This window comes from Lepidothrix coronata, unplaced genomic scaffold, assembly GCF_001604755.1.
Source record: "Lepidothrix coronata isolate B3197 unplaced genomic scaffold, Lepidothrix_coronata-1.0 Scaffold69, whole genome shotgun sequence".
NCBI classification, from domain to species: Eukaryota; Metazoa; Chordata; class Aves; order Passeriformes; family Pipridae; genus Lepidothrix; species Lepidothrix coronata.
The window spans coordinates 373,607-394,568 of record NW_016690249.1 but is presented as its reverse complement, the minus strand read 5'-3'; the positions used below and the strand labels follow the sequence as shown (position 1 = coordinate 394,568).

At 36.3% G+C, this 20,962-nt stretch overlaps 1 protein-coding gene across 3 annotated transcripts in view; it reads left to right on the top strand.

Moving 5' to 3' along the window:
* USP12 (ubiquitin specific peptidase 12) overlaps nucleotides 1–19,695 on the top strand; it is a 35,192-nt gene extending 15,497 nt beyond the window's left edge. For 2 of the 3 annotated variants that reach the window (XM_017818653.1, XM_017818654.1), the window contains exons 3-9: nucleotides 967–1,180; nucleotides 4,985–5,211; nucleotides 10,269–10,345; nucleotides 10,529–10,612; nucleotides 13,022–13,219; nucleotides 14,962–15,040; nucleotides 17,044–19,695. In XM_017818653.1, coding sequence (XP_017674142.1) covers nucleotides 967–1,180; nucleotides 4,985–5,211; nucleotides 10,269–10,345; nucleotides 10,529–10,612; nucleotides 13,022–13,219; nucleotides 14,962–15,040; nucleotides 17,044–17,145 — 981 coding nt within the window. In that variant the 3' untranslated portion in view covers nucleotides 17,146–19,695. The remainder of the gene's footprint in view (nucleotides 1–966; nucleotides 1,181–4,984; nucleotides 5,212–10,268; nucleotides 10,346–10,528; nucleotides 10,613–13,021; nucleotides 13,220–14,961; nucleotides 15,041–17,043) is intronic. The other variant, XM_017818655.1, reaches the window with a different exon arrangement.
* The last annotated feature ends 1,267 nt before the right edge of the window (nucleotides 19,696–20,962 follow it).

The window sequence follows — 20,962 nt, the reverse complement described above, 5'->3', positions numbered from 1 at the left end:
AAAGATTTTTTTCCACACTTTCAGTGTTAAATAATAGGTTTCACTAGAGAAGGGCAGCATAAAATGAGAACGACTTTATCCATCAACAGCTCACGATGCCTTCACAGACATGATGGGGAGGTTTACAGTGTTGGGGTGAGCTGGAGACAGTGTCAGTGAGCACAGGACTCAAATGCTTAAGAACTCCAAGGAGTCTGGGGAAGAGGAACACCTGGAGTGTCCCATCTGGAGTGTCCTGGTACAGAGGGGGTTCCGGGTGCTTTTCTTGCTGACTCCTCTTGCTCCTTTTCAATTCAGTAGCTTGCCTCCTTCAAAATGCACACATCCAAATTGGGCATTCTTTTCTTTGCAGCCTTGATTTGAAACTACCGGCTATCATAGGTTTAAATCCTGAACAAACCATGTCACACTGGTTTAAGAAAACTCTCGAATACCAATCCTGTCACCCTAAAATGAGAACTGAAAATGTAGGAACAGGTTAAAGCAGTTATTTCTTACTTTGATGACAGCTATTAAGATTGAAGAATCCATTTTCTGAAGTGTATGAGAAGCTCTCCATTTACAGCTGAATTTCTTCACAGTACAAGGTCATGCTGTGCCTGTTCTTTACTGTTGTGGCAGATGTGTCATAGACAGATATTTTTACCTGAGCATATTTTGGGAATTGTGAAACTGGGGGTATTTGTTGAACATTTTGATCCAAGTAGATGCAAAATATTACCAATAAATTAAATTTACAAGTGAGACAAACAGTATTGTTCAAGTTTGCCTAGGTTTTTCTTGTATTTACATACAGTGTACTAGGTAGTCCTTTGTGAAACAGTATTATGCTTTACTACCTTAGTCAGGAAGAAATGACTTGCAGAAAGTTGGCCCCTGCTTATGCACTCTATTATACTTTGGATTTAATTTTATCTCTCTACAGTAATACAATGCAAACTAATAGATCTCTCTCTTATTTTATAGTTCGGGAATACATGCTACTGCAATTCAGTTCTTCAGGCACTTTATTTTTGTCGACCATTTCGAGACAAAGTCTTAGCATACAAGAGTCAACCAAGAAAAAAAGAGAATCTCCTTACATGCTTAGCTGATCTTTTCCACAGTATAGCCACCCAGAAGAAAAAAGTTGGAGTAATACCTCCCAAGAAATTTATAACAAGATTGCGAAAAGAAAATGGTAACTTTTATCTTTTTATTGTGTAATAATCATAGCAATTATGATTTAATTCTAAAGCTGACATAGTGAAATACCTACATATTTGTTCCACAGAGAAAGTGTTCTTGGTGCTGCAGTATAAACAGTAGGTGACCCTAGAATAAAAGTGTAACCCTGGAGCCATTTTGAGAGAGAAACCTTGTCTTTCTCTGTTCATGTAGAACTAAAGTGTATTGTCGCTGGTTGCTAATGAAATTGCTTGCTAGTTTTGCTGCTCTGTGAATTTTAGATTTATAATCAAAATTCACTGTAAAACCCTTGCTCTTTGTTTAAAAAAAAATTTTTTTGAATGCAGGAATCAGTCTCCCAAACCGAGTGTGTGGCAAGGATGTTAAGACTTCCCTGCAAGAATCTGGCTTAAAACCCCCCACATTTTAAAATTAATTTAGAATTTTTGCAATACATAGCTTGAACTGCTTTTTAAAGGATTACTGAATTTCAAAATCACTAAGTAATTTTTGCAAAATTCTTTTGAAATGTAATTGATATCCTAAATTTCAAGAGATTTCTAGAGATTTTTAACATTTCTTGTTTCCTGTCTGCAAGGCTAATTGGTTACTGACTGGGCTCATAGCCTTGAGAGGCCTGTGATATAACACTGTGAAGAACCTCTGAAGTGTTTTACCTCAAGAGACTTGTAGCTCTTGTTCTGCCTTGATTTACTCAATTAAATAAAGACCTTACAGTTGGCTAGATTGAACTTAGTGAAACTAAGTTCATTAAGTAAGCAACATGGTTCATACTCTTGGCTGACCTATTGTGCTACTTAACCTCTCCAAATGATCTAGATTAGCATCAAGTTTTCCCTACTCCAAAAATAATTCAGGATTTTTTTTTCTATTTAAAGTTTACTCCTTGATGTCATCAAGTGAATGACAGTAGAACTTCCATGGAGTGCCTGTATGCATTTCAAAACTTAACCTTCACTGAGTATCTTTTTCATTCATTTTTCCAGTCCTGAAGGCTTGTCTCTTAGTACATTCTTAGACTGCAAGCAAGTTGAAGTAATTGCACATTAGCAAACTTGTATGATATTAGCCAGTGATATAGAATGCTTTTTAAATTGGCAGGTAAATTTCCTTGTAACAATTCGTGGTCAGAGAGAAAATAAGTAATTATTACTCAAGCTGATACAGTACCTTTATGGTTTTCTTAGTCTCATTCCTCATGTGAGAACTTCTACCAGCAGAGGATTTCTCAGGTTGGTATCCCAGGGGACTGCAATTAACTATGTTTTTAGTTTGAACATCATTAAGAGAGTAGATTTGTAGGAAAGATCAGATTTATGCTTTAATCTGTGTCATTGCTATACATTGCAACTATGTCGCAGTGAAACTATCCCTTTCCACTGAATTAATTTGAAAAATATTGTACTTAGAAATGTTGACAAACTGAGGACATGAAGCGGAAAGCGTAGTGAATCCATTATTATCTATCCAACAAGTTCACCAGTAATAAAGTTGCACATATACCAGTCTCCAGAAGCAGTATTTCAGATCTTGAAATGGCAGATCTACTTACTGCTGTAAGTCCTAATTTTAAACCTGTTAACTCTTGCTGTGGCTGGAAATTTAGGCCAATATAACATGACTTCTGCAAATACTACCTTGCTTAAGAGCCACAATGAGGTCTCCCTGGAGCTTTTTTTTCTGTCCATTCTGAAGAACCCCAACTCTCTCAGCCTTTTTTTCCCAGGAGAGGTGCTCCAACCCTCTGATCATCTTTGTGGTCCTCCTCTAGACCTGTTCTAACAGGTACATATCTTCCTTGTGCTGAGGACCCCAAAACTGGACACAGCACTCCAGGTGAGATCTCATGAGGCCAGAGTAGAGGGGGAGAATCACTGCCCTCAACATTCTGGCCATGCTGCTTTTGATGCTGCCCAGGATGTGGTTTGCCTTCTGGGCTGCACGCACGCAGTGTTGGCTCATGCCCAGCTTTTTATCCACAAGAACCTTCAAGTCCTTCTCCCAGTCTGTACTCCAGTCTGGGATTGCCCTGACCAAGCTGCAAAACCTTGCACTTGGACTTGGTGAACTTCATGAGGTTCTCATGGACCCACTTCTCAATCTTGCCCAGGTCGCTCTGGATGGCATCCCTTCCTGCTGTTGTGTCAGCTGTACTGCTCAGCTTCATGTCTTCTGCAAGCTTGCTGAGGGTGCACTTGATCCCACTGCCTGTGTCACTGGTGAAGATACTGAAGAGCACCGGTCCCAAGACAGAGCTTTGAGGGACACCACTTGTCCCTGGTCTCTATATGGACATAGAGCCATTGACCATACCTCTGGCTGCATCCAGCCAGCCAATTCCTTATCCACCAAATAGTCCACCCTTCAAATCCACATCTCCAGTTTGGAGATAAGGATGTTGCTTGGGACCATGTCAAAGACCTTGCAGAAGTCTGTATAGATGACAACGGTCGGTCTTACCTTGTTGACTGTTGCAGTCACTCCATCATAGAAGGCAAAAAAAGTCATTGAGTACTTCAGCCTTCTTTTCCATATCCTCGGTAACCAGCTCTCCCGTTTCCTTCCAGAGAGGGCCTACATTTTCCTGGTCTTCCAGCTTTTCTTGTTGCTCTTGATGTCCCTGGCCAGGTTTAATTCTATCACACTTTAGCTTTCCTAAGATGATCCCGGGCTGCTCAGACAATTTCTCTGTATTCCTCCCAGACTACCTGTCCTTGCTCCGACCACCTGTAGATTTTGGTTTTCTGGTGTTGTACTTTGTCCAGGAGCTCCTTGTTCATCCATGCAGGCCTCCTGGCATTTTTACTGGAATTCATCTTTGTTGGGGTGCATTATTCCGGAGCATGGAGGAGGTGATCCTTGAATATTAACCAGCTTTTTGGCTCCTCTTCACTCCAGGAGGTTATCTCATGGTTAACCCCAAATCCCTGAAAAGGCCAAAGTCTTCTCTCCTGAAGCCCAGAACTTGTTGTGTGCCCTCCTTGCTGCCCTGAGGATCTTGAACTTCACCATTTCATGGTCATGCAGCCAAGACTGCGCTTGAGCTTCACATTTCCCACCAGCCCCTCTTTGTTGCTGGGAACAAGATCTAGCATAGCACCATTCCTCATTGGCACCTCTATCTCTTGGAGAAGGAATTTGTCACCAATGCATTCCAGGAACCTACTGGATTGCCTGTGCCCTGCTGTGTTGTTCCTCCAACAGATGTTGGAGTGGCTGAAGTTCCCCATGAGAACCAGGACTTGTGAACATGAGGCCACTCCTATCTGTTTGTAGAGGGCCTTGTCCCTCTTATATGGACAATGAAGCATCATACAGATAATGAAACACTTCTTATTGTAAGTTCTCAGGTAATTTCTGGGAAATATCAACATCTAATGCTATTTGAGATGCCTGGTGTTATCCAAGACATTGGCCTAAGCTTGGCAGAGATAGCATAGTGCCTGTAGGAGATCCAGTGGCATCTGGAGGCTGGATAGGATGAACTGTGACATTTCAGGTGGCACTACATGTACACCTGTGTTTAGGTAGTTGAATTGTGCCCTAGTTTTCTTGCAGAATGATTCAGTCTTCTGTTAATTCTCATCAGCTGAGTTAATTCTGTTCCCTCTTCGCACCCCCTATATTTTTGACATAGTTTGTCAAGTATGCATTTTGAGTTGGTGTTGTATTGTCATGAATTATTCAAGATATGAAATAAAGGAATGGTTTTGAAATTCGACTCTAATAATAAATTCTTTTTTGTAGTATAGCACTGACTGATTAATTAAAAAAAATCTTTTGTTTTATCTTGTAGAGCTTTTTGATAACTACATGCAGCAGGATGCACATGAGTTCTTAAACTATCTATTAAATACAATTGCGGATATCCTGCAAGAGGAAAGAAAACAAGAGAAACAAAATGGTCGCCTGCCCAATGGCAACATCGACAATGAAAATAACAGCCCACCAGACCCAACCTGGGTTCATGAAATCTTTCAGGGAACATTAACTAATGAAACCAGATGTCTTACATGTGAAACTGTAAGTCTGTATATACTTTATAAAATTAATTCTGCCATATTTCACTACTTTATGTTTCATGATTCATTTATCCCAACGGACTAACGGAGTAGATTGGTTTTTTCCTTAGTAATCTTACATTTGTATAAATATTTTTTTTCTTTGTTAGCGAGCACATTTCAGCAGCTGATGCATGAATTGTAGGAAAAGACATTTGGGCAATATTAGGGAAATGCCCAATTGGATTTTTGTCAGTGTGATCATAACTTCAAAATTCAGATAAGAATATTCTAAATTGATGCACTATTTAGAGAAATAAAGCCTGCTATTTGAAGGTGTGAAATTTGTCTCAAATTTAATGTCTTAACATCATGCTTAGTGATATATTCCATAAATAAGTATTCTAAATCAGTTTCCATCGATTTCTAATTTTTAAATTTAAAGCCATTGAAATCAAGGTACTATGGTTGGCTTTTGGCACTGAGACAGTAGATTGGGATTCTCAAAAAACACAATTTAATGTGCAAGAAAAATAATTCTTTCCTAAATGTCTGTCCACAGGAATTCTTCTAATACTACACCCTGAGAAATACTCTTTGAGTATGCTATACTAAAATTTTCTTTGAGAAGTTCTACAATAAGAGAAAGAACGTATTTCATAAAAACTTATAATTGAATTTTACTATTGGGAAAAAGTAGAAGCAGCACAATTTGAAAATTACAGTAATTCTGTCATGGTCTGTGCCTTAGAGATTGTAAAAAGCTAAACAACTGTGGTTTCTGTATGACTCTTCATACCTATTTTCTTTAACTAAATTAGTAATGCACATATTTTGGCATGACATTGGAAAGGAGGAATTCATCAAATCTGTATATTTCACGTGTAATCTTTTCTGTCTTCTAGAAATACCCCCCTCTTTTATTTCAAAGAAAATAGCTTCATAATGTTATATGTAATGTAACCGCAGACTTTGAGTAATTTAGGTACTGATTTCTAGCTACCATATTTTCTTTATGGTAGATTTTCCCTCCTTAATGCGTATTTCTTGGCAACTGTCAATTGCTTCTCTTTTAGTTCTTGAACTGTTTTTTTTTCTTCTTCTTGAAATGTGAGTTTAGTTTAGTCTTTTCACATGACTGACATCACTACCTTTCTTCACTGTGGCATAATGAATTACTGCTGTCAGAATTTTGATCCAGGCACAGTCTTTAATGCAATTTTAAAATGGTCTTTGCCAGTATATTTTATTTGTTATCGGGCCTGTCACAATTTTGAGAATTTTACTAACATTGCTTAGTTCTGTTTTTCTGTTAGGTATTGCTGAACAAGATGCACCATATAGGTTTGCCACTGTGCCTCCTTGGACAGTTGAACTTAAAATTCAGTGTTTTAATATACATTGGGTCTTAGATTATTAGGGCCTTTCCAAACCCTAATAATCTGGAAGCTATTTTATCAGCTTCTGTCTATTTAGTATATCAGCTTGTGTCTAATTAAAACACAGCTACCTGAACATGAGCGCTTTTGGACGCACTAAATAATATTATTGTGACTGGTGTCTTATTGTCAAATACAGTGAATATATATGAGTTTCTTAATGTTTATTAAGAGCTGTTGGCACTTAGATTCTTTCTGTGTTTAGAAATATAACTTAAAATGTCAGGAGTACTTGGATATAGCTCTTGTAGAAGACTACATAGCAAAAGAGGATGAATTAGTGCTTATTAATGATAAGACAATAACCTTAGCATATTTTAAATTTAAATTTGGAATTTAGTGCATACTTAAATATGTAAAGCATAATATATCTTTGCTCAAAGTGACAGTGACTATATTCCAACTGGCCAAACCTACTCAATGTTCCTTAAATGAGCATGGCAAAATTTTATTCTAATTTTAATTGTCCTGATTATAGAAAAGAGCATCTTTCCAGGAAGCATTGTTCATTAGCCCATCTTAAAGATAAAAAAATAACTGGCTAAAGATTTATCTTCTATTTAAGTATGGACAGTGGAATATAAGGAACATAGATGCAATGCTTTAACAAAGTTTTGTCTTGTGGAACAAGGCATGCTATTAAATGAATGTTACAAAAGAGATTGTAAGTTGTCTTTACATGCTTTTAATGTGATTTCTTGTTATAATGCTTTCACCCTTCCTTGATAGAGGCCGTATGTTGAAGTGAATGGAAATTTTGTGGCTAATTGCTAAAAATTATTTAGAAGTTAATTGGTTTTACAGATTTCTCTCACAGTTTAAGGAAGAATAATAGTAAGCCAGAAAATAATGTAATCGACTTCATTAAGGTTAAATTTGAAACAGCTAAATGTGGCCAGTACTTCTACAGACAAAACCAGGAAATTGTCTTGGGTCAAAAGCACTATACATATCAGCAATGTTTTTCTTCAGGTGATGGTCTTACTCTTGTGTCCAAACAACTCTTCAATGCATAAAAATCTTTGGCTCAATTCCATTTGGGACTGAGAGGAGGCAATAAGGAAAATCTCAGTGCTCTTTCTTACTATAGAAACCTTAACTATGCCCCTGTTTTCTTTTGCTCTCTTTTTTCTTAAAACTAAGATAAATAATGTCCTTTGTTTCAGCTTCTTTTAAAACTACTTTGTGTCTTAGCACACATGGGAGTCTACAGCTGCAAAAGCTCTATTGCAAGTGAGCTGATTCACATTGCTAGTAGAATTCCAAACTGTAAGAAATAGCAGATTCTATGAGTGTCAGCCTTCTGAGCTTTCTGTTCTGTGCATCTTTGGCCATCAGAGTACAGCTGAGCTCTGTGAGTGCACATCATGTCCTTGATGTGAGAACAGCTACCACCCCCTTTAGCCAGAACTGGAACATCTGAATTCTTCACTGTTATTCAAATGCTCCTGTTAGGAGTACTCAGATGGCTTTTTGAACACATCAGGCCTTGATTCTGCAAGTGATGAGGTTTTCTGATCATGGCCATCTTTTTTAATTCTATAGATGACTGAGCATTGGTGATTGTAGTCTAGATGTTGACTGAGTCTTAGTGATGTGGATTTGAAAGAGCACCTTTACAGAAGGAGTGAATGGGGGGCCAGTAAGAGTGGAGAGTGGCTTTTTTATATTTTTTTCTCTTCTTTTTTTAAAATTAAAACTTTTTGATTTAATGTTAAAAAAATCTGTTCAAATACTAATGTTCAAAGAAACTTAAAAAAAATTAAGAAAAGCAAATCATAATTTATCAACATAAATGGAAAAAAAGTCCACTTGGCTATTCTTAGAATAAAGCCTTTAATGGTTCTTCATGACCCTAAGTGCACAGTGGACTGGCTAACCTAAGAGAGGTTTTTTAAGGCACTGTTATCACAGAGAATGGAAATACTCCTTTTGCAAACTTCTGTTTTCAGTGCCAATCTCTTTTTAACCAGGTCCAACACATCTCTTTCTTCTTGTCCATAGTCTCTCTGCCCCTACAGCTTCTGCATGGGATAAAACTGCCTGTGAAATCTGTATTGTTTCATGGAATTTTCTTTGATTAGACCAAGAGAGGAAGAATTATCTAATTGCATGTCTGAATAACACTGATCACATGACTCCTTAATCCCATCTGTCCTAGCTGAAGACTGCAGCAGCAAGAGTATTTTCTATAACTGATTTTTTTTTTTTTCTGAGCCATTCTTAATCCCTAGGCTAAGATGATTCCCACCAGAGTTCTTAGTGTTACAAATTCAGGTTTGATAATTCCAAAAGTGGTTTGCTGTGGCATATTTTGAAGAATTGTCCACACAACTAAACCATAGTACATCCCTGAAGACAGGAAACGTGCAGCACACTGAAGATGCAGGTGGCTTTTTTTTTCCACTCTAAATATATTGGAAGTTTTCCATATATGTTTTGTGATCTGTCCAGAAGTATAAACATAGCACTGAATGATGCAGTAGATACGATGTGTACTGGCATACTGGTATTTTTTTACATGCACACTTACTCTTGGAAAGAGAAGGTACAGAACAGTGGGAGGAATCCTTGGCCAGTCCTCTCACAGATATTAACAGAAGCTTTCAACCTAATTTCTCAAGTTTTTGGATTTGCCCTATGGTATCAATTCTCAGAAATGGTTATCTTGACCATCTGCTTTTATCCTTTTTTTTTTCCATGTATGTCACCTTAGGAGCTGTGTGTCTCATCTCTTGATAATCACAGAACAACTTTCCAATTTTTTTTATTCTGAATTGAAAAGGGAACATAAACCCTGTATGTTTTAAAGATCAACTTACATTAGTTCTCCTGTAGCTGTTTCATTTTTCCTGTTTTCAATCAAGAGATTGCAGCCAGGCATCTTTTCTAAAAGCATTTATTTTTGTACCTAGGCAGAAGGCATTTCATCAGTGACATTGAGTATCTCTAGACACAGAGAGGACACGCTAGCAGACAAAAGTTAAGGTTGCAGATCACTATTTCCTGAAACTTTAATAACATAGTTGGTTTTCGGAGCAGCTGTGGATTTTGTTCATCGTTTGTCAGGATTTGTGGTGGAATTTATTTTCTTCTTCTAGAATTTTTGGGTTTGCTTAATTGTTATTCTTGCATTTTTTAGAGAACTGACTATGCATTATTCTGCCTCTATCAGACCAAGCCCCAAGCTTTCATTCACCAAATTTACTGTCTGCTGTTCATTTCAGAGTATGAATCTAGCCAGGAGCAGGCTTCAAAATATTTGTGCTCTTTATTAGGTACGCTATGATATGCAAATACATAACTTTCAGTTGGAGGGAAGTGCTCTAAATAGAAGAATCGCAGGGATTCTGTTCTTTCGAAAAGAGTGAGGTGTAGAAGAAACTTGGTATTAATATTGTTGAGCTGAAATCACAGTATGATATACACCCACAGACACATATACACTTCCCTCTTCCTGAACAAAATCAGAAGCAGGGATCTAGCAAATCTCTGAAATAGAAAAGCCACTTGCAAAAATTTTAAAAGGATGTTAAAAGGTAGAAGATTAATTCCATCCATAGAAAATGGTACACTGAAAAACAGGTAAATCAGTATAACTTGTTTTAACTGTGTTCTGCTGGTTCTTATTTTCATTCAGGTAAGCAGCAAAGATGAAGACTTCTTAGACCTTTCAGTTGATGTGGAGCAGAATACTTCAATCACTCACTGTTTAAGGTAGACAAAAATCTGAATTTTTGTAATTTGTATTTACCTGTTACCTAGAAAGCAGGACATAAAACTAGAAGCTCACAGTTCTATCTTACATAGATTTTAAGTGTATAAAATTATGTTTATATTGTACATTTATTTGAATAACTCATATAAGAAACTAGTATTTATAGCTTTTTTTTTTTTCAGGGGTTTCAGCAATACAGAAACTCTGTGCAGTGAATACAAGTACTACTGTGAAGAATGTCGCAGTAAGCAAGAAGCTCATAAAAGGTACATCACACTTAGGGAAGGAAAAAAATAACCCATGCATTTCATGAAAATACTCTTGTATTTCCTTTTGTATGTGTATGTCTCAGGGAGAGAACGTCCTTTTTCCCTTAATTTTCCTCACTCTTCTTCCACTTAAGAATAACTTGGTTGCATTCCTCTTGCTAGATTTCAATGTGTCTATTTCCATGAGTAATGAGAATCCATGTAAAGCATTTGGGCACTCCTTTGATTATTATTTATTTTACAAATGAGAGAAAGAATGGTCTTAAGACCAAAAATGAATTAAAAAGCCAAGTTCAACTGCCAGTGACTAAACAAAGACTACTGGCAATGATGAAAAGTCATGGATTGTATGTGACTTTTTAAACCTGATTTTGTCTTGAAAATAAAATATTTTTTTCCAGTTGCTGAAAGAATTATTTTGATAGTGCTTTTTGTAACTATTTTTGTTAGTTGAGTTTCTGATTTCTTGAAAGTGTTTAGTTAGTCATGCTAAACTTCTGCTTGACAGTGCTCCTGAAAATCATCAGAAGCTCCATGGAAGCCTGAAATTCATTATGTTTAAAAACAATTCTTGTTTGCCTAATAATTCTTCTAGTCTTCTTCACACATTTGAAAAATCTCTCATTTTGTGCACCGTGTGGTATTTATTATCTGAGAAAGTATTTGGCTGAAGGAGTGGGAACACTGACATGCTCTGCTGGTTATACCACTGATACTGGTTATTTGGTTTACCACAGATTCAACACTCAGCTTTTGCATATCTCATCTCCCAAGTCTGCCTTAACGTGCTGCCTAAGCTTACAAATTGGTGTCTATTAGGTTGGGAATCCAGGTCTGGCCTGTTGTTTTCTGTTGCTTTAGCTCTTCTTCTGTGTGGTGGATAATGTGATCCCTGACCAGTATAAGTTGGGTTGACATAAACCTGTACTGTAGGCACTTCCTTGGCAAAACACAGCTTTGATTGTTTATATTTTGGTTTTCATGTGAAGCTTAAGTTCAGTTTCACTACAGTCATATTTTTCTTGTATCTCTATAACACAGTTTATCTGTGTTGGTGTCTACTCAACTAGCAAAGATGGTGTACCAAATTTCTTCACCATTGAAAGAGCTCCTATTATCAAACACAGTTGCATTATAAGGAGAGGATTTAATTTTTAAAAAAAGGACTAGAGCAGAAATTATAGTCATAATATAATAAAAAGTAACTCTCCCTAAAAATATTTGCTTCTGTCATCTTTCTGCCCCTCTCCAGTCGTTTTTATTTCGTAGTTCTCTTGTGGGCATGGAGAAAATTTGAGTCTTAGCAGGGTTTCCTACAGGTTGTTGTCAGTCTCAGTTTAATGAGAAAAAGGGAAGAAAGGTGAGTTTTCAAGGATTTGTTCACAGTCTACTGTCTTTTGAAAAAGGATTGTCTTGTACAGACATACTTCTTGACATTCTGAAAATGTGGTCTTAGTAGACATGTCTCAAACTGGGCCTTTATTGTTGAGACTTTTGAGCTATGTGTCGGGGCGGAAAGCACTTGGAAAAATTCTTCACTGTGCTGATCTAAGGCAGTTGGCTGTGCCAAGAAGCAGAACACTCAGCTTGGAGGTTCTGTTAGTATGGCAAATTTATTGCCCGGAGGGTGGAAGTCTGTGTTTGCTGCCAGGCCAGCTATGGTTGGCTGAGAAGGATTTGTAGGCACTGATGTGAGATCTCAATACCTCAAACTAGGGAAAGGGGCCAGTGAGCCCTCAGTAAAACTAGATTATCACTTTCTGGCTTTGACTGCTGTAAAACATTGCTGCAACATTTATACAAAATTATTGTGCTAGAGCACAGCCTTATCTTGTTTGGGTAGTAGGAGGTAGTTGAATAACACTGAGCTATTTGTATCCCTTGGCAATTTAAAATGAATGGCTTGATAGGAAGATTTGGGGTAATACTTATGTGACAAAGTGGTGTAACAAAGCTTATTTTAAAAAGCTTGTTTGACTTGGGTGGTTTACTGAGAAATCCAGCTGGAACAGCTGAAACAACTCTGTTGCAATACCTCCACTGTAAAGCAAGTGGGATCTAGGTTTTGCTTTTGGGAACTCAGGAAAGCTATGGGTAGATGCATTTAAAAATTGAATTCTGTGTTATGTGATCTAAATTATTATGTGAGTTCATCACGGCTGTTCTTATATATTGTAGTTCATAGTTTTAAATATATTTTCAGTTCTCTCATTTGTTAAAAATCCCCCTTTAGTTTAGCAACACAGGACTTATTTTTAAACAGCTGATTATTTGAGTTTCTTTTAATGCTTGCAGAATTTTTAAAGACTTCAGTACAATAGGTTTCCTATTTGTTGATACTGACTGAATGTTTTGGATGAATATTAAAAATACAGTTGGTTTTTTTGTTTGGTTCTTTTTTTTCAGGATGAAAGTAAAAAAGCTGCCTATGATTCTAGCTCTCCATTTGAAGAGATTTAAATACATGGATCAGCTCCATCGATATACAAAACTCTCTTATAGAGTAGTTTTTCCTTTAGAGCTTCGTTTATTTAACACCTCAGGAGATGCCACCAATCCTGACAGAATGTATGACCTTGTTGCTGTGGTAGTTCATTGTGGAAGGTAATAACTCTGTTTTAAGCAAGGGATTTTTGTATAAGCCTAACTGTGTTTGAAGAAACAATACCAAGCACCCAGTATCCTATAAATCAATAGCATTTAAAGAACTCCTAAAAGAAAAGTTTCTCAGGAAAAAAAGTGTTGTGGGGAGAAGCTACCAGTCCTTACAGAACATATGTCTTTGTTGCTGTGACAGTTCATTGTGAAAAGTGATAACTGTATTTCACATCACAGATCTTTGTGTGAACTTAATTATGTTTAAAAAAAGTTTCTAAAAGAAGAAGTTCCTTAGGAAGGAAAGCATTGTCATTTTATCAAGCATTTCCTTTAGGGTGGGTATTTTTCTTAAAGCTAAAGCAACATTTTCTGAAATATATCCATATATTATGAGTTTTGTTGATTAATTTGTTTTATTGCTTTCAAAATATGACTGCTAGGTTTGTATTTGATTTTGTTATATTCAACAAATGTTCTTGTGGCTTCAAGGCTTAAAATCAGGCTGCTCTATAAGCTGCTTATTTGAGTAGATGAAAGCCCCAAAGTTGAAAATTACGATTGGACATGTAGAATCACAGAATAATTTATATTGTGAGGTCAACCACTTAAAGCTCAAAGCAGGGCTAACTGACATTAGGTTAGGTTGCACTGGGCTCAGTTTCATGACTAGGAATGCTGATTTCACTCCATCTTTGGGTGATTTGCTCCAGTTCATCAGTTTTCTCACAGTGAGCAGAGAGTAAAGATAATTAGACCTCAAATTGGCCAACTGTGGACAGTTTTGGAAAACAAGCCTTTGTGCCCTAGTTTCCTGGGACACTCTTGTTCTGGATTTTAAGGAAAATTCTTTCTGACTGTTCTGACCATTATCTGTCTCCCTCACTCGAGCTGCAGTCTTGGGAACTTCTCCATTCTCAGAGCCATGGCAGGAGATGAACCATGGTTTTGTTGCATTAGTGATTTGGTACACAGGCATGTCCCTCAGAGATGGCAACCTTCCCTCCCTGATCTGGACATAAAAATTGTATGAGCGCTGTTAACCGGTTGGGGCAGTTCCAGAACTGCTTTAACTAGTTGTCCACTATCAATTGTAAGGTTCAGCTGTTTCAGAAAGTGTATTATTTCCTTACTTGAAACCTGATGAGAAATAAGACACTAAAGTTTTGGTGGATTTTTTTTCTATCACAGCTGTGGAGAAATTCCTTGTCTGCCATAACGGAAGAGCTGAGCATTATAACAGTTTTAATTGGGAACCCTTCTCATTGCTATGCTTCTTGAGACTTCTAAACTGCCACTTTAATTCAGTTTTTGCTTACAGTGGACCAGATAAAGAGATTCATGTAGATGAGGAGCAGTTCTATGGCTTTTTCTTTCTGAAGATCAGAAATAGTTTGGGATCTGTTCTCTATGAAATACTTGAATGTTTTCTTGATTTCACTTCTCTGTCTCTTTTTTAAAATTTCATTTGTATTTTCAATGCCTGTGCTGCTTATTCCTCATTTGAAATTATAATCCTTTTTTTAGCACAGTATTAAATATAAAGGTAAGTAAGACCTTATGAAGATAATGTAAATGGACAGTAAAAAAAAAAGGAGGGGGGGAGAAAACCCAAACAGAAATTGTAGTGGTAGCCATTTTAATTACTGTTAAGTATTGCTTTTCTACAAGAAGAAAAAACAATTACATGAAATACATTTCTACATACATATGTGTTATTGTCTGTGTTCTTTCCTAATTTTGTTTTACAGTGGCCCTAACAGAGGACATTATATTGCAATAGTGAAGAGTCATGATTTTTGGTTGCTTTTTGATGACGATATTGTTGAGGTAAGCCCAACCACATTGCGTGTAACCCCCTCGTGTATATGCTTACTTAAATTAAAATGACTGGGAATGCTAATGAGAAGAGGTTTTGACCCAATCTTAATGAGCAATAACTGTGAGTGCAGAGCTGTGCCTTACAATTTGACTGTACAATTCTTTGAATTGCATTTAGGGTTTTATACTTAAAAGAAGCGCCTTTGTTTATGACCACGATCTTCCACCTTTCTTTAATAAGCTATTCTGTGTCCAGAAGGCATGTCAAATGAAGATACAGATAAATTAGTTTTACTGCAGTTTTTTCTGAGGACAATTTGTTGTAGCAAGTCCTTTGTTCATACTTTCTAGGAGGTTATGATTTAACAGAATAGATTAGTCTGTTAGTCTGTTTTATCAAGTATGCCAGATTGTTTAGAATAAAGGTACAGCAAATATAAAATAGGCAGATTTTTGAGATTTTACCCTAAAATTTAAAAGTTAACCCCTGAAGCAGGAGCCTTTTGCTTTTGGTAGTATACTTGCTAATATTAGCCATGCTTTCAGGAATTATTCTTAATAGGAAAAAAAAGGAAAAAAACTAATTTGGAATAGCAGAATTCTCTTCACCCATTTTGACTTTCTGTTTCATCAGTTATCTTTTATTCTTTACTGAGAGTGTTGTTCTGTCATCTTCCTTTTTTTTCCCTTTTCTGTGCTTGTGCATGAACAGAAGTATCATTGTGCTGTCCAAGTGCTTTTCATGACTTTATTTGTATTAATTAAATCTATAAAATTAATCGTTTCCATTTTCCTTACAATACAAAAGAACCACATAATTAAAAAAAAAAAAAGAAACAGGTATTGGACTTACATTGTTACTTGTCAGCATGAGTCAAAGGTATGGAAGAGTTCTTCTCTCATGCCACATTATGGACAGTTTTTCACATGGGAAAAGACAAACACTGAAATACACAAAGCTGTTGGGAAAGTAAAAGGATTGCCTCTGCGTCCTAGCAAGATACACAGTAAATTGAAATGTCTTAATAAGGTCAAAAGTTCACTTTCCTCCAGTGAAAAGAGAGAGGGCTGTAGCATATCACATCATTAACAGTCACTGCTGAGTTGGAAGGGACCCACGAGATTATCAAGTCCAACCCTTAGCCCTGCTCAGAAACATCAGGGACAATCTCTCTAGTTCCAAATCAGTAACACCTGGCAGTAATGTGTATTTTTTTCTCATAACTGATCTGAAGAGAAAGGAAAGAATCCTTTTGTTCTTAAGTCTAAACCATCTCATTAACATTTAGGCCCATAGTTCATCAAGTTGAAATAGTTCACTCCTTCTTGAGAGAGGTTTTATTTCAAGTGATGGGAATGAGATTAAGTAAAATCTAGCTAAGTGAAAGAAAACTTATCTCTTCACCTTTTTATAGTTTGTACCCCAATTCCCTTTTATTTAAAATGTGGCAAGAGAGAGCTTGCTTTCAGTTTCTTTTATAGCTGAAAATAACAGAACCAGAAAACACTCTTCACCTTCTCAACAGAAGTTTTCCATTTTTCACTCTAAATCTTGGTTATAGGAGGCTTTCTAAGCTAACAGTATCACAAGCAAACAGCCTGTGCAAAAAACATAAAAAAGTTAGCCTTCATTCTCTGCCGCCTTTTTATTCTCCTCTGCACTTGTTTGGATTATGCTGCTTAGAGTTAGAAATGGTAGTTTGTATTTGCATTCTTCATATTGATAAAAAGTCTCACTGGGATATTGTTGTCTCTAAAATTTCTCTGTGTGAAATTTGTGCAAGCAATGCACGTAAAGATTGCACTTACAGTAAGGTCGCTTAATACTTAAAAATTTATATATAAAACATATATAGCTGCTGCTCTCTGTGCAGTTGGTGGCAGAGGGGAAGCCAAAACATAAAAAGTTTAAGAATTATTTGGATTTTATTATTTTAGAGTGGAACTTAATTTTATGTGTATATTATGCAAGATATTCCTACTTTAATTTTTTTTTTTTTTTTTACATACAGAAAATTGATGCACAAGCTATTGAAGAATTCTACGGGTTGACATCAGACATCTCAAAGAACTCTGAGTCTGGTTACATCCTCTTCTATCAGTCTCGGGACTGAGGGGGAACTGTAGTGAAAAGAGATTTTACTGTCTCACATCCTCTCTATCCTGGAATGGAGCAAGCACTGAAGAGGCAGAAAGCAGAGATCTCTAGGGGCAATAGCACAGTTTGCACACAACTAAGCAAAGAGTTTGGGGTTCTTAAAACTTTCGTATCATTTTCGTTTTATTTGCTCAGGTATCATGCTGACTACACATCTCCACTGCATCCCATAAGCAAAAAGAGAGATACCAGCCACTCTTGCAGGAGCTTTCATTTGGATAATACTGTCTCTGTGATCCTAGTTCAAAGCCCACTGAAGCCACGGAGAACCTTTCACGGACTTCATTGGAGTTTGAATCAGGTTCTAACTGCACTGTAAGATTGGTGCAGTAGGAGCACAAGAAATCTGTATTTTATACACAGTTGATGTATAAAAGGTAAAGGATTCTTTATGAAGTTAGTTTCCTGTGCTTAAGTTTGAAAAGGTTAGGATCAGAGGGTTAACATGTAAGCAAGAAGATATATCTGGGCCCAACACAATTGCCTTCTTGATGGTAGTAGTTTAACTGAAGGTGTAAACTGGTGTCAGGGAGGCAAGTATGTTTTGCTTCTCTGAAGAAGCTTACATTATTTATAATGTATGATCGGGAACAATCAGTCAAGATTATGGCTTTTAATCTCCGTATGGGGAAGGATTTAGTTTGTAATAGTTTATTTTTATTTATAAATTATTGTAACTTAGGATCTTGTGTATTGTCCTTTTTTCTAATGAGTATTGAAAATTTATATATTAATTTGAATTAAAACTAATTATGTTTAAGTATAACTATGTTTAAGAAGAGCCAATATAAATTGTAAAGACAATGCCTACACTATCTGAAAAAAATTAATAACACAGGAGAGAGATTTCCTTCTGGAGGAACTGGTATCTGACTGAGGTACTTTATTTGATAAAATTAGAATATCCTCTTTTCATTAATGAATGAAAAAAAGTGATTAAGTTATGACATAGAAGACTTTTAAGAATGCATATTGTAAGAAAATGGTGGTGCAGTGGTGGTATACTGGTCTTTATAGTTCTCTGATAATTTGTAAATGGTTCATATGCTAAGTAAATTAGAGTGATTTGGATCAAAGTAAACAATTTTAAGAATATTATTTCCTCTCCAAAAAATGGATCAGCTTCTGTTAAACATTAAATTACGTCTGAGTAATAAGAAGAAATAGGCTTGGAATTTCATGAGCCTGAAGATACCACATTCCTTTAAAAGTAATCATACTTAAGACTTGTAGAGTGAAAATTTCTGAAACTAGGCAGTTTACCTTGCTTTAGGTTTGTGAAACAGCATTAACAATTAAATCTTGACAAAACACCTGATCTGTAAGAAATGTGAACTGTTGTGATTTGACATTCTTCACTTAGGAGTACACTGTCTGACAGTAGCTGAATGTAATTTCTGGAAGGTCATAGGATGTGCATTCCAGATTATGGCAATCAGGTCTTGGATCTCCTTGTCACTCCCTCTTCAGCTAGTGATTTTTACATTACTGTAATTTTCTAACATTATTTTATTGATACTGTTACAACTTTTAAAAAGAATGTCTCCTGTCTGCTGCTATAACTGACTATTTACTTACCTGTATCTTTTAGCTCAGGAAATGACTTCACCTATTCACTCAGTTGAACAAATCTTTAACAGGGTCACTAAATAAATTGGGCTATTTAGCAACTGTCATACTGTAACAAATTGCTTTTGTAAGATGCAGAGTTTCTAATGCCTTGGTTTGGCTAGAATTCTTTTATAGAAGATAATGTACCATGATTAATCTACCAGCATTGTAAAGTAAAGCCTAAATATTGTGGGAGATGCAGAAAAATATGATTGAATTTTCTTGAAGGATTCAAATAACGTTAAAACCTTTTTTCGGCTTTCAGTAGAAAAAGGGTTAAGGGGGTAAATCAGTTGGATAACGGTGCACGTTAGAAGGATGAATTCCTTTGCATACTTAAGGTACAGTATTGCAAAAGAACTGTCATATTACTTTTTGCTAATTTAAAATGGTTTATCTTCATTTTCCTTCTTTTTTTTGTTTGTTTTAATGTAGTTAGAAACTGAGGCTAGTTGTTAAATATTTTATACTCTAACAAAATTTAAAACATCTTTGTTGTTTCACTGGTTTTAATCCTGCTATGTATTTTTATAAGATAATGACTTTTATTTTATATAGGGTTTTGAGATAGTATTCCAAATTATGTATTTCATTTTTCTTTTAGTGCAGCTGAAATAATTGTAAGTTCTTAATTTAACTGATATGAGAAACTGCAAGTTAAAAAAAAAGTTAAAAGAGAGGGAGAAATATGAAATATAACTGATTGGTATGTAAAACATTATAGGAATTTTTCTTGACTGTAATACAGTGAGGAGTGTGGGAAGGTTGTCAGTTGTTGTAAATGGTGGAAATTATTTGCTGTGTAACTATGTAAATGTTAATTGGGACTACAGTCCTTTATTTTGTATATTGGAGCAAAAATCTTCTATTAAATAAAGTATGTTCTCTAAAGATACGTACTGTATCCTTTGTGGAGCCCTAATGGTCAGTCAGTCAGCTGCCTTTCGTGCTTTGCAGTGTTTTCAAACTGAAAAAGTATCTGGAACTTCCTGTATTAAGCTGACTGCCCTGAGCTATGGAAAGTGAAGTGTGTTTATATACTCTGCATTATGTATCTTACTCAATATGTTGTTACAAAAACTGTTCAATGGCAGCCATATTTTGGGTGATGTGAGTCTCTGGGGTTAGTTTTTTAGTAAGTCATTGGTTTCTGAGATAGAGGAGGAGGGAGTGTTTCGAAATACTGTTCTTTCTGGACTTCTGTTTCCTTAAAAAAAAAGTGTATCTTGCTACAAAATATGCCTCCAAATTACCTAAGGGATTTCCTGGATCACCACTGTGTGGGAGGAAAAACAGAAGAAAAGAAAAATAGGAGTGTTTCCCGCACTAACAGAGAGAGAGACTGACAAAGAACAGGAGTCCAGCATCAGAAGAAAAAGGTGCAGCTGGTTACGGTATCCATGTATAATTTGGTTTCATTCCTCACTTGGAGTACACAGTTCAGACCCTGACATATTTGTGTTTTGACGACCACATCCATGGCCTTTCTTTGCATAGAAATGCTGACTTTTAGGTGTTCAGCTACTTGTATGAAGGGTTAAAATTAATTGTGTTTTCAGAAGTTAGTCATAAATCAGATTGCATCTGCTTAGGTGACACGTAGGGATTTGGTGCCACCTCAGATACTCTGCCAGTCTTTGACATCTGCACAGGACTGCCAGGTATAACACAAGATCCACAGAAGATCTGCATCCTTCTAGAGCAGCAGCTTGAAGCTTGACATCCTACCTTGTTCCCCATCTCTCTGTCTCAGTGTTTGACAAGCACTCTTATATGTGCAGTTTTTGGATCATATACAGATGAAAGTCTGTATTGCTTAGCTACTTTTTTGGGGGTGATGTTTGTAAAGTTTAAAACCTGAAATATCTGAGGCTTCTAGTTACTTTCCTAGTTCCCGTATTAAAATTAAAGGAACATTAGCTTGCACTATTTGGTCTGGTCTCTCAGCTGTAGGTTAAGGTGATAATGTATTATTATCTTATTATTGGGGTCATCCTTGTAAGTAAAAGAAATTTTAATACATGAAATCTTCAGTCTGCGTTTACCAGAACTTATGTAGCTTTGTTTCTTCTTACCTTTTCCTACAGGAATTTCCACTTGCCCTTACCAGAAAGATCTTAACTGTGCACAGTTATGTCATAAACTCCCCGTAACTACTTCTT